Source organism: Carya illinoinensis, chromosome 7 (genome assembly GCF_018687715.1).
Source record: "Carya illinoinensis cultivar Pawnee chromosome 7, C.illinoinensisPawnee_v1, whole genome shotgun sequence".
NCBI lineage: Eukaryota > Viridiplantae > Streptophyta > Magnoliopsida > Fagales > Juglandaceae > Carya > Carya illinoinensis.
The window spans coordinates 42580282-42592673 of NC_056758.1; the positions used below are offsets into that span (position 1 = coordinate 42580282).

The 12392-nt window shown below is 39.7% G+C and overlaps 1 protein-coding gene across 2 annotated transcripts; it reads left to right on the forward strand.

Moving 5' to 3' along the window:
• The first annotated feature begins 166 nt into the window (after positions 1-166).
• LOC122316960 (probable 1-deoxy-D-xylulose-5-phosphate synthase, chloroplastic) lies at positions 167-11720 on the forward strand. Of its 2 annotated transcripts, XM_043133832.1 has the most exons (10): positions 169-737; positions 940-1059; positions 1154-1318; positions 1542-1692; positions 1931-2199; positions 8866-9133; positions 9436-9728; positions 9915-10193; positions 10399-10683; positions 11241-11720. In XM_043133832.1, exons 1-10 carry the CDS (start codon positions 570-572, stop codon positions 11388-11390), a joined length of 2148 nt encoding a protein of 715 aa, XP_042989766.1. In that variant the 5' UTR covers positions 169-569; the 3' UTR covers positions 11391-11720. The 2 variants fall into 2 exon arrangements, with proteins under 2 accessions (XP_042989767.1, XP_042989766.1); XM_043133833.1 differs by lacking the exon at positions 11241-11720 and having other exon boundaries at positions 167-737; positions 10341-10427.
• Positions 11721-12392: the final 672 nt, after the last annotated feature.

Consider the following 12392-nt stretch of genomic DNA (forward strand, 5'->3'; position numbering starts at 1 on the left):
AAATATATACAAGTACATGTTCATGTTGGATTGTATATTGCCATGCTGGCCCAAGCCCGTTCATCACTGATTACCTTTCTTCTGGGTTGAAACGGAAAAAAAAGGACTACTACTCTAAAGTAGTAAAAAGCAGGCCGATTAAAGGCCAACATGTAAAGGTTAGGAAGTCCAAAACAGAAAACTTATTTTTGGACTATGATTTTTCTTTCCTCGTCCCGTCGGAGAAAGATGCTCTTCGGTCTCCAGAGATTATGCTTTATTTGTCTCCACTGTAGACTGTAACACTCGTTCTAATCAATTATTCTGCCATCTAGTTTATTCTCAGCCGTTTATGACCGAGAAGTGAGAAGTGAGAACATATCCTGTGGCCTTTCCTGTGTCGCATCTTTGCATTTTCAAACTTTCTGGTCCCTCAAAATCCTGAAATTTTTCACTTTGGCACTCTTCATTTTTTCGCGTGTACACCTTTTTATACCTTTCTTTCAGTTATATTCCTGCAAGTGAGGTTTCAAGCTGCGCCTTTTATTGAAATTGATCGGTTTTGGAGGGTTGGGCCTTTGTTTTTGAAGATGGGTACTGCCTCTGCTGGGTGTCCGTTTGGAATTTCTTCTCATTCCTATAAAAAAACTAGCGCTTTGCCTCACAGGATGGACTGCGCAAGCTCTGGTTTCCCTCTTAATGTCCAAGTCGCGAGAATTAATATCTATCCTAGTTCCGGTTCCTCCATTACTTCCAAGGTATGCCGAACTTTCCTCCCACTTCTCTTGTTTATATGCTACAATCCTCTGTTTGGTTGCCGGGATACTTAATAGAAGAAGGAAAAGATAATCGTGAGCATCCCATGTCTTTGTTATTCTCTTTTATCAAGGAATGTGGTGGTGGCAGAAGATGCTAAAGGCGCAAGTGTAAACCTGAGACATCTGATCTTTCTTGATGCAGGGAGTTGTCAGTCGATTGGGGTCATTACCTGATATTGATGATTTCTTTTGGGAGAAAGTCCCAACACCCATACTTGATGTAGTTGAAAACCCAATCCACTTGAAGAATTTGTCTCCTAAGGTAGTTTAGAAGCATTGACACTCTTTTATTTTATTTTTTGAACTGGCAAGCTCACACTTCTATACTCACTCAAGAGTGGTATTTGTATTTGTAGGAACTGAAACAATTATCAGATGAAATTCGTTTGGAACTATCTTCTATAATGTCAAAAGCGCACAAATCATTTAAATCGAGTTTGTCGGTGGTGGAGCTGACAGTTGCAATACACCATGTTTTCAATGCACCAGTTGATAAGATCCTGTGGGATGACGGGGACCAAGTAAGATCATAATCCATTCCTTTCTTAGAATGAGATTGCTTCATTGTAGGAGAGAGAGAGAGGTATTAATTATAGCTCATCTATTGTATTTATCTTATGGGATATGTTACATGGCAAAATGCTGTGATGAAGGAGAGCAATAGAACTTGTGGGTTTGTACCTTATCATTTATAAATGAAAATCTGACGTATAGTTATGCCTATGCATTTTCTTTTGTTGGCAGACATACGTGCACAAGATTCTTACCGGAAGGCGGACCCTCATGCACACAGTGCGAAAAAAGAATGGGCTTTCTGGTTTTACATCTCGATTTGAGAGTGATTACGATCCTTTTGGTGCGGGCCATGGCTGCAACAGCATTTCTGCTGGACTTGGTAGTATTTACCTTTCATTCATACATATTTTGACTTGTTACTCAACCACTTTATAATGTTTATTTTTTTTTTCAGCCTTTGCTTGCTTTTCATACACTCATCTGCACGCATTTATCTAGTAATTATATTTCTTTTTGGATATCTATTTTTATGTTAGTTGGTTAGTTTATCAATGTGACTTTTGAAGGTTTGGCTCCCTTGGCTTTAACATATTGACACCCAATTATCTTAACTTCAGGTATGGCGATTGCTAGGGATATTAAAGGGAAACGGGAGCGTATAGTTGCTGTCATCAGCAATGGGACAACCATGGCAGGTCAGGTCTATGAGGCAATGAGTAATGTGGGCTATCTGGACTCAAATGTGGTGGTGATTTTAAATGACAGCCGTCACTCTCTACACCCAAAGACTGAAGAGGGCCCCAAGACATCCATTAATGCTCTATCCAGTACTCTAAGTAGGCTCCAGTCAAGTAAATCCTTCCGGAAGTTTAGAGAAGCTGCTAAGGTTTTTCTCTGGTTTTCTTATTAATTGACTAAACCCGTGGAGGATGTACTTCAACACTTTTATAAAGGGGATAGGAAGTTTTTAGACCATTAAATATGCATATTTTATGTAGTCAGAGCAGATTAAGTTCTCACTAAATTTACCACCCAAAAAATGTTTTCAATAAATTCTACAGTTGTCTTTTCTTCTAGTCACTTAGACGTAGGGGCTACACAGCTGGTGGTACCCCCTCCCTACTCTCTCTTTCCCCAGCAAGAGGGGAATATGAAAAATCATTTTACCGGGTTTGATCAGAGGTCTCAAGGCACAATCCCGTGAGACTCATTTAGCTTAAGCTAACTTATACCCGTTCATGATACCTTGCTTGGTCTCTAATGTATACTATGGAGCTTTTGGTCTCTCATTATGTGCCTTGGGAAACACCTTTTTGTCAACGTATAACAGTCCAGCTTTTATTTGTAATATCTGTAATACTATACAATTGTAGTAGTTTAGTTTATATATATAGGTAGGCTAGTCAAAGCTGCTAAATAGGGGGAGGCTACATACGGCGCTGCGGCCTAAATATCAGGCGTAATTGTAGGGGCTCTTCCCGCTCAAATTAGACAGTACATAGTCATGTACTGATGTTCTATATAAGGGGATAAAATCCTCAGAAAGGATATTGAATAAAATCCATTTTGACATGGTATCAGAGCTTTCTTGAAATTTTTTCGGTCTATCTCTATTGTTGTGGTCCTACAGAAATTTTTTTTACAGAAATTCTCACCGAGCTACCGCTGAAGCTCTTCAGAAATCCAGCTCTTCAGAAAGCTTTGGTCTCTTCTTTTTCCTTCTCCCGGTTCTCTGTATAAGCTCTTCAGAAATCCAGCTCTTCAGAAAGTTTCGGTCTCTTTTTTTTCCTTCTCCTCCCGGTTCTCTGTACAAGACCCAACCTATTCTCTCTCTTGTGCGCGCTCTCTGTTCTTCCATAGATTCCAGTTACGGCACCATCAGCTCAACAATCAGTGCTCTGCACCCAAGGTAGCTGTCGGCACAGCTTCTGGAGGTATTATTTCTTTTGGTACCTCACTTTCACGTGACTTGCTTTTGGTTGGTACTCTTTCACGTGGCTTGCTTTTGGTTGCTTCTGGTTGGTTGACTTCTTTGACTTCCTCCATACCCCACATGGTTTCTAACTCATTCTTTTCTTGCAAAAAGCATTCTAATCTCTTCACATCGACAATCTGCTGAGTGATTCCCGGCTTTATTGTCTCAGTTTCGGTTTATCACTTTTACTTTCACGGTCCTTCAGGTTTCGGTCAACTTGCTTATAATTCTCGGTTAATCACGGTCCTTTGCTTATAATTCTCGGTTATTTTTTTCTTTCTGTAGTAACACGGTTTCAGTCAATTTTTTTCTTTCAGTCTCAGCTCTCAGGTTCTCGGTGCCTTCCTTTATTTATCATTCTCGGTTATTTTTTTTTCTGTCATTATCAGTTGGTCGGCCACAATTTTTTTTATTTCACCTTTCTAGTTTCTCAGCCTTTTTTTTAACCGTGGTCAATTTTTTGTGGGTTTGCCTTCGGATATAATATTCTATCGTGGGTATTATAGTTTATTAGTCTTGTCTCGGGTTCTATTTAATCTTCTTCTCAGATTTAATTTTTTCGACCTTTAACATGGACACTGTACCTGTATGTACCAAGTTTTCGGGAAATAATTATTCTACGTGGGCATTTCAATTTGAACTTTTTCTTAAAGGAAAAGATCTTTGGGGGCATATTGATGGCACTGATTGTGCATCTAATCCTGATAAATCCAAGGATTGGGATGTGCTTGATGCTCGAATTATGTCTTGGCTTCTTGGCTCAGTTGAGCCACATATTATCACCCACTTACGGCCTCATCGTACTGCTCATTTCATGTGGACTTACTTAAAGAAAGTATATCATCAAGATAATGGTGCTCGTCGTTTTCAGTTAGAGCATACAATTGCCCTGTTTTCACATGACAATCGTTCCATCCAAGACTATTATTCAGCGTTTCTGACTCTTTGGAACGAATATTCTGATTTGGTTATTGCGGATGTTCCTGTTGCCTCTCTTTCCACTATTCAAAGTCTTCACGAGACTCGTCGTCGTGATCAATTTCTTATGAAACTCCGCCCCGAGTATGAATCTGTTCGCTCTTTTCTGCTGAATCGCTCGCCTGTTCCTTCTCTTGATGTTTGTTTTGGTGAGTTACTTCGTGAAGAACAAAGGCTCAGTACTCAAGCCTCTCTGGAACAATCTCATGGTAGTTCAGGGTTCCCTCCTATGGCTTATGCTGCTCAACGACGAGGACCACCTGTTCATTCTCGCACCTTACAGTGTTTCTGCTGCAAGGAATACGGACATATTGCTGCTAATTGTCCTAAGAAATACTGTTCTTATTGCAAGAAGAAGGGTCACATTATCAAAGACTGTCGTATACGCCCTCAGAATCGTCAGGCTCAATCATTTCAAACTTCTGTAGCACACGGCTCTTCCTCAGGTGCTTCCTCAGATCTTGCACCTCCTGCAACAAATTACTGCACACCATAAATGGTGCAACAAATGCTAGTTTCGGCATTATCTGCAATGGGGTTTCAAGGTAAAAATACAACTAAACTTTGGTATGTAGACTCGGGTGCTTCTAATCATATGACGAATACTCCTGCTGCTTTATGTCATGTTCGGCCCTATGCTGGTCAATCTGCCATTCAGACTGCCAATGGTAGTGCTTTGCCAATAGCCGCTATCGGAGATGCCTCTTCTCAATTTACTGATGTGTTTCTTGCTCCTCAACTTTCCACCAATCTTATTTCTGTTGGTCAATTAGTTGATAAAAATTATGCTGTTCATTTTTCTGGTGATGGATGTGTTGTGCAGGACCAGGTAACGGGGAAGCCGATCGCGAAGGGACCTAAAGTGGGGCGTCTATTTCCACTATTTTTACCTGTTCCACTACTTTCTTCAGTTTCGTCTATTAAGTCATTTACTTGTCATAATGTTCCAGCTTTGAGTATGATGTGGCATCGTCGTTTAGGCCATCCCAATGCTCAGATTTTATCTCATGTATTGCACTCGGGTTTTCTTGATAATGAAGAACGTTCTTCTTTATCTCTTCAATGTGATTCTTGTAAACTTGGTAAAAGTAAAATTCTTCCATTTCCGTTACATGCTAGTAGAGCTTCTCACTGTTTTGATCTTATCCATAGTGATGTTTGGGAACCTTCCCCGGTTAGTTCACGTGAAAAATTTAAATATTATGTGACTTTCATTGATGATTATAGCAGATTCACTTGGGTTTATTTTTTTCGCTCTAAATCTGAGGTTTTTCGTACTTTCACTGAGTTTTTTGCGTATATTGACAATCAATTCTCTGCGACTATTAAGACATTACGCACAGATTCTGGTGGTGAATATTTGTCTGCAGAGTTTCAGGCATTCTTGGCTTCTAAAGGTACTATTCATCAACGTTCATGGCCTGCTACTCCCCAACAAAATGGAGTAGCCGAACGCAAAAATCGGCATCTTCTTGATGTGGTACGTACTCTTGTTAGAATCATTTGTTCCATCCATGTTCTGGGTCGAGGCTCTGAAAACTGCTACTCACTTGATTAATCGTTTACCTTCCCAAGTCTTACACATGGAGTCTCCCTATTTTCGCTTGTTTGCTAAACAACCGAGTTATGATAATCTTCATATCTTTGGTTGTGTATGTTTTGTCCATTTACCTCCTCATGAGCGACATAAATTATCTGCTCAATCTGTTAAATGTGCATTCTTGGGATATAATGTGTGTCAAAAGGGATTTGTTTGCTATGATCCCACTTTACATCGTACGCGCATTTCTCGGAATGTTATTTTCTTTGAAAATCAACATTTCTTTCCTGTGTCTTCTATACCTTCTTCTTCTACTGTGGTCCTCCCATCTTTTGAACAGCAGGTCTCAGATCTTCATCTAGTCAGCTCCCGTTTTAAACCAGGTATTGTGTATACAAGACGCTCCCACTCACAGTCTCTTCCGGTGGCTCAACCAATATCTGATCCTACCATACTCCAGGATCAATCAGTTGCAGCACCTTCAGAGCACTTGGTACGTCGCTCTTCTCGAATATCAGTACCTCCGGATAGGTATGGGTGGTTTGCTTCTGCTCTTACTACTACATTATCCAATTTTGATATTCCCACATGCTACTCACAAGCTGTCAAGCATGATTATTGGCGACAAGCTATGTAGGAAGAAATTGACGCTTTAAAGGCCAACCACATCTGGGACATTGAGCCGTGTCCTCCTACCATTGTTCCTCTGGGTTGCAAATGGGTTTATTCAGTCAAAATCCAATCTGATGGAAGTTTAGATCGTTACAAAGCTCGGCTTGTTGCACTCGGGAATAATCAAGAATATGGTGTCAATTATGAAGAGACCTTTGCTCCTGTGGCTAAGATGACTACTGTTCGTATAATTTTAGCTCTTGCTGCTTCCAGTGATTGGCCACTACATCAGATGGATGTTAAGAATGCTTTCCTTCATGGAGATCTTAAAGAGTGTATTTATATGAAGCCACCCCCGGGATTGTTCACCTCTTCGACTTCACATGTGTGTAAGCTTCGTCGCTCTCTTTATGGTCTCAAACAGGCTCCAAGGGCTTGGTTTGATAAATTCCGCACAACTTTATTACAATTTTCATTCAAGCAGAGCAAGTATGATACTTCATTGTTTCTTCGGAAATCAGACATGGGTATTGTTGTTCTTTTAGTCTATGTTGATGATATTGTGATCACTGGTTCCGATTCTGTCTTACTTGGCCAGCTCAAGACTCATCTCTTAGAGTCCTTTCATATGAAAGATCTTGGATCTCTCACATATTTTCTTGGTCTTGAGGTGCATCGTAGTCCCTCTGGTATTTCACTCAATCAACATAAGTATGCTAGTGACTTGGTGGCTACAGCTGGTCTACAGGAGGCTACTTTTGTGGATACTCCTATGGAATTAAATGTCAAGCTTCGCAAAGAGGAGTGTGACTTGCTTTCTGATCCCAGTTTATATCGAAAGTTGGTGGGTAGTCTTGTCTATCTCACTATTACTAGACCAGACATTTCTTTTGCTGTACAGCAAGTCAGTCAGTTTCTTCAAACTCCTCGTCATCTTCATCTGGCTACTGTTCGTAGGATCATACGATATGTTAATGGCACTTCTGCTCGTGGTTTATTCTTCCCAGCCGGCAACTCGACTCGTCTTGCTGCTTATAGCGATGCTGATTGGGCTGGTTGTGCGGATACACGTCGTTCCATCACTGGTTGGTGTGTGTTCTTAGGTAATGCATTGGTCTCTTGGAAGAGTAAGAAACAAGACCGAGTTTCTAAGTCTTCTACGGAATCTGAATACCGAGCGATGTATTTGGCTTGTTCTGAAATTATTTGGCTTCGAGGTATGCTTGCTGAGCTAGATTTTTCTGAGACCGATCCCACACCTCTACATGCCGATAATACGAGTGCTATTCAGATCACTGCCAATCCTGTCTATCATGAACGCACGAAACATATTGAAGTCGATTGTCACTCTATCCGTGAAGCATTTGAAGCTCGTGTTATCACTCTTCCACATGTTTCTACTGAACTACAAATTGCTGATATTTTCACCAAGGCTCTCACTCGTCATCGACATTGCTTCCTAAGTAGCAAATTGATACTTGTTGATCTACGGGCATCAATTTGAGGGGGGCTGTCAACGTATAACAGTCCAGCTTTTATTTGTAATATCTGTAATACTATACAATTGTAGTAGTTTAGTTTATATATATAGGTAGGCTAGTCAAAGCTGCTAAATAGGGGGAGGCTACATACGGCGCTGCGGCCTAAATATCAGGCGTAATTGTAGGGGCTCTTCCCGCTCAAATTAGACAGTACATAGTCATGTACTGATGTTCTATATAAGGGGATAAAATCCTCAGAAAGGATATTGAATAAAATCCATTTTGACACTTTTTTATCATTAATAAAATTTATAAAAATAAATGTGTATAATGGAGCTTTTGATGTTTCAATATTGCATATGTTTCAATTTAGCTTAAGCTAACTTACACCCGTTCATGATACCTTGCTTGGTCTCTAACGTATACTATGGAGCTTTTGGTCTCTCATTATGTGCCCCGTGTACTTGGGAAACACCTTTTTTATCATTAATAAAATTTATAAAAATAAATGTGTATAATGGAGCTTTTGATGTTTCAAAATTGCATATGCTCCTGGGCCTGGTATCTTATGCTATTCTGCCCTTTGGCATAATTTTTTTCTCTGGTAGCAGATGTTGGATCTTCAGTTAATAGACTGTTCTCAGGCATATAGTACCTTATCGACAAATTACGTATTGTGTCTGTGGTTGGAGTCTGAGGGAACATTGGGAAATTTTTATAAATTCTAGAAAAACTTATGTCAATCTTAGTATGAGGGAATAATTTGAGTAGTTGTAAAATCATAGGGGATGCATTTGGAGGCCTTCTGGTTGGATATGCTTAAAGAAAAGTAAACTTTATTGTTTGGCTTTTGGGCACTTGAAATTTCTATTGCAATATCTAGGCAAATTAAAATAGATGTCTTGAGATGAAATAATATATATATGGATCCTATTTACAATAAAACTAACATTTGTTTCTGGTCAGGGTGTTACTAAAAGGATTGGTAGTGGTATGCATGAGTTGGCGGCCAAAGTTGATGAGTATGCACGTGGTATGATGGGTCCACTGGGATCAACTCTTTTTGAAGAGCTTGGATTGTATTACATAGGCCCCGTTGATGGGCATAATATTGAAGACCTGATTTGTGTTCTGCAAGAAGTAGCATCTCTGGATTCAATGGGTCCTGTGTTGGTTCATGTGATAACAGAGGAAAATCAGGGACCAGAAAATAATCAGAAGATTGATATTTCAGGCAAGAACCTTGAAGGCAGATTCAATTATCTCTATTTTCCCCAATTTTTTATTTGGTTCCATAATGTTTTTGTTTTTGGTTTTCTGCTGTAAGTCATGAGAGTCATGAGTCCTTTGTTGTAAGTAATAGCTGACTTTGGTTTTCTTTTCCTGAGCTTTTTCTCAGCTATGCACAGCAGAGTGTGGCTCTTTATGCTATCGCTTTCTTGGCATGACTGTTTCTTTATGAAATAACTATTTCTTTATATTCACCTTCAGTTAGATTCAACATTTTGATGGTTTTCCCCTTCTCACACTTTGCAGATTTAAGTAATTTTGGTTCATTACCATCTAGGATCCACTCATTGACATACAGTGATTGCTTTGTGGAGGCTTTAGTTTTCGAGGCAGAGAAGGATAAAGATATCGTGACAGTTCATGCAGGAATGCAAATTGAACCATCACTTCAATTATTTCAGGAAAAATTTCCTGACAAGTTTTTTGACATGGGAATTGCTGAGCAACATGCAGTTACATTTTCTGCTGGTTTGTCTTGTGGTGGATTGAAGCCATTTTGCATAATCCCATCCACCTTTCTGCAAAGAGCTTATGATCAGGTCCTCTCTCTGTCCATCTCTCTCTACAGTTTATCATGTGTTCCACTTGTTTTGCATAGTACTTCCTCATTGGAAAAGATTTCACCGAAATTGAATTTTCTTCCTACGGTATACTATTTGGGCGTTTGACTTGAATAATGAAATTCTACCAATTTCCTGAAGCGTTTTTCCTTATTTGCCATTCAGGTGATCCATGATGTAGATCGGCAGAGAATTCCAGTGCGTTTCATCATTACAAGTGCAGGACTTGTAGGGTCTGATGGCCCATTGCAGTGTGGGGCATTCGATATAACATTAATGTCATGCTTGCCAAACATGATAGTAATGGCACCATCCGATGAGGATGAACTTGTCCACATGGTGGCCACAGCAGCCCAAATTAATGATCGACCTATTTGCTTCAGATATCCTAGGGGTGCAATTGTAGGGGTAGGCTACCCTATATGCAGTGGAATTCCCATTGAGGTAATCCCTTGGCACCTCAGAGATTTTGCTTATATTTACTTTGAAAACTTCTCAACTACTATTGCTTCGCAAACGTGCGGGGCTAGTTACTTGTAGTTGCTCAAAAGTTAAAGCTAGTTACATGCTATTCTTCTTTGTTTTCTTAAGGTGTGAAAATCTCAACTTCCTGATGCCTTGTGTTTGCCCACAATGTCTTCTGAATCAGATTGGAAGAGGGAGAGTTCTTGCTGAGGGTAAAGATGTTGCTTTGCTTGGCTATGGAGCAATGGTTCAGAATTGTCTGAGGGCTCGCTCCCTTCTCTCAAAGCTTGGCCTTGAGGTAACAGTGGCAGATGCAAGGTTCTGTAAGCCCCTAGATATCAAGCTTCTGAGGCATCTGTGTGAAAATCACGCATTTCTGATCACCGTTGAGGAGGGCTCTATTGGGGGATTTGGATCCCATGTTGCACAGTTTCTCACACTTGATGGACAACTCGATGGAAGAATTAAGGTAACAATTTCAATAGACATGTAGAAGATAATTAGTTCATTTTCCTGCTGAGAGAGAGAAGTTGGGAACTAGGTTATATCTTACTTGGATTTTGTTTTGATAGATCTAAGATATAGATGGGGGTAGAGGGAGGCATGGGTGGGTGTCATCTCAACAAGATGGGTGTGAAACCTAGAGTAGGTTTAACAAGAACAGAGTAAAGTACATATGACCTACGTAATTAAAGTATAGACTATAGATATAACATTATTTTTTTCACTCACAAAAGCATGCATAGACATTTTATCTTTAGTAACTAAACTGGTTTTTGAATTTTATTTGCAGTTATGCGTTGGCATACATATGAGAAATTACGCGTGAACATATTTTATGCATGCATTAATTTGTGGGTAGTTACCTTGATGCTTCCTTTTCTGGTTTTCAATATGTATCATGAGTTCAGTGCAATATAAATGCCTGATGCAAAGCCAAGAATTTCTTTTTTAAATTAGCTATTAGCCATTATCATCCAAGGCCTAATTTTTTTTCGTTGAAATTTTCTGGATCAACTTTTCAAGTGGCGTCCAATTGTTCTACCAGACAACTACATAGAACATGCATCAGCAGATGAACAGCTTGCTCTTGCTGGGTTGACTGGTCATCACATAGCTGCAACAGCATTAAGTTTGCTTGGCCGCAATCGTGAAGCCCTCCTCTTGATGTGCTAGAAAGCTGTACTTTTCTTATCCTTGTTGGAATACTATGGTAGATTGAAGAACGGTTAGCAGAAGAAAGGAAAAGATGCTAATATATTGCCAATCAAGCAGGAGAAGGAAAAGATATATTGAAGCTCAATACAGCATCGTCTCTACCAAGTTTTAGTTTCTAGTTCTAGTAATCTCTGTCTCTCTTTCAAATTCTTTGTATATATCACAGCAAGCATCAAGTAGATGGTAATTGTATAGTACTGATGCCATTACGGAGACATACTTAGAAGATACTAAGCTACAAGTCGATTCATTCATAAACATGAGACCTCGAAGCTCTCGATCGCTCAATGCTTATTTAGGTCATGTGATAATCACACAAAACAAGTCACCTGATGCACTCGTTTCAGACAAATACACGTGTAATGGAAGAACTTGTTCACGAAAAATGCAAAGGTCGGTGTTGTGGTGCATGAACACAAACAAACACATGTTAAAGGGTGATGGCCAACTCGGTGGCGGGTTGTGGTACCAGCAGAAATGGGAAGATGATCTGGGTGAACATGGAGCGGGTCCCATTAACCTAAGCTTTTGCAGTCTGCAGGTGCTAATCGTGCGTGGATGCGAATGAGTGAGTTCGAACTGTGGTGTAGATGACAAAATCAGCTGTCAGTCCTAGTTGTCAGTACAAGTAATCAAAGCTAAACAAGACATTGACTGCGGTCTTTACTCACTTCGGCGGCTTTCAAGTCCATCTACTCTACCAAAGATACGCGGAAACGCAAGGTGGTTAGGGGTCTCACGGGAGGCAAACAATGAAAGGAAAGATATATGAACGATTTCTGGTGGTTGTCCTCGTACTCGACTGCAGAAGACGAGCATCTATAATTTTTTAACAAAATGTTCTAAAAAGATTAAATAATATCCGTAATTAACGTGAATCTCAACTTAAATACAGCTCAAGTTTATTTCTTTTTAATTTTAGAAAATAATTTTAAATGATACATTAGAGTGATTTTATAA

Excerpts from the sequence above, each read along its gene's own strand:
- LOC122316960 (XM_043133832.1), top strand. The coding sequence starts at position 570 with ATGGGTACTGCCTCTGCTGGGTGTCCGTTTGGAATTTCTTCTCATTCC. Across the intron at positions 10,194-10,398 it reads GCAGTGGAATTCCCATTGAG|ATTGGAAGAGGGAGAGTTCT; the intron begins GTAATCCCTTGG and ends CTTCTGAATCAG. Across the intron at positions 10,684-11,240 it reads AACTCGATGGAAGAATTAAG|TGGCGTCCAATTGTTCTACC; the intron begins GTAACAATTTCA and ends CAACTTTTCAAG.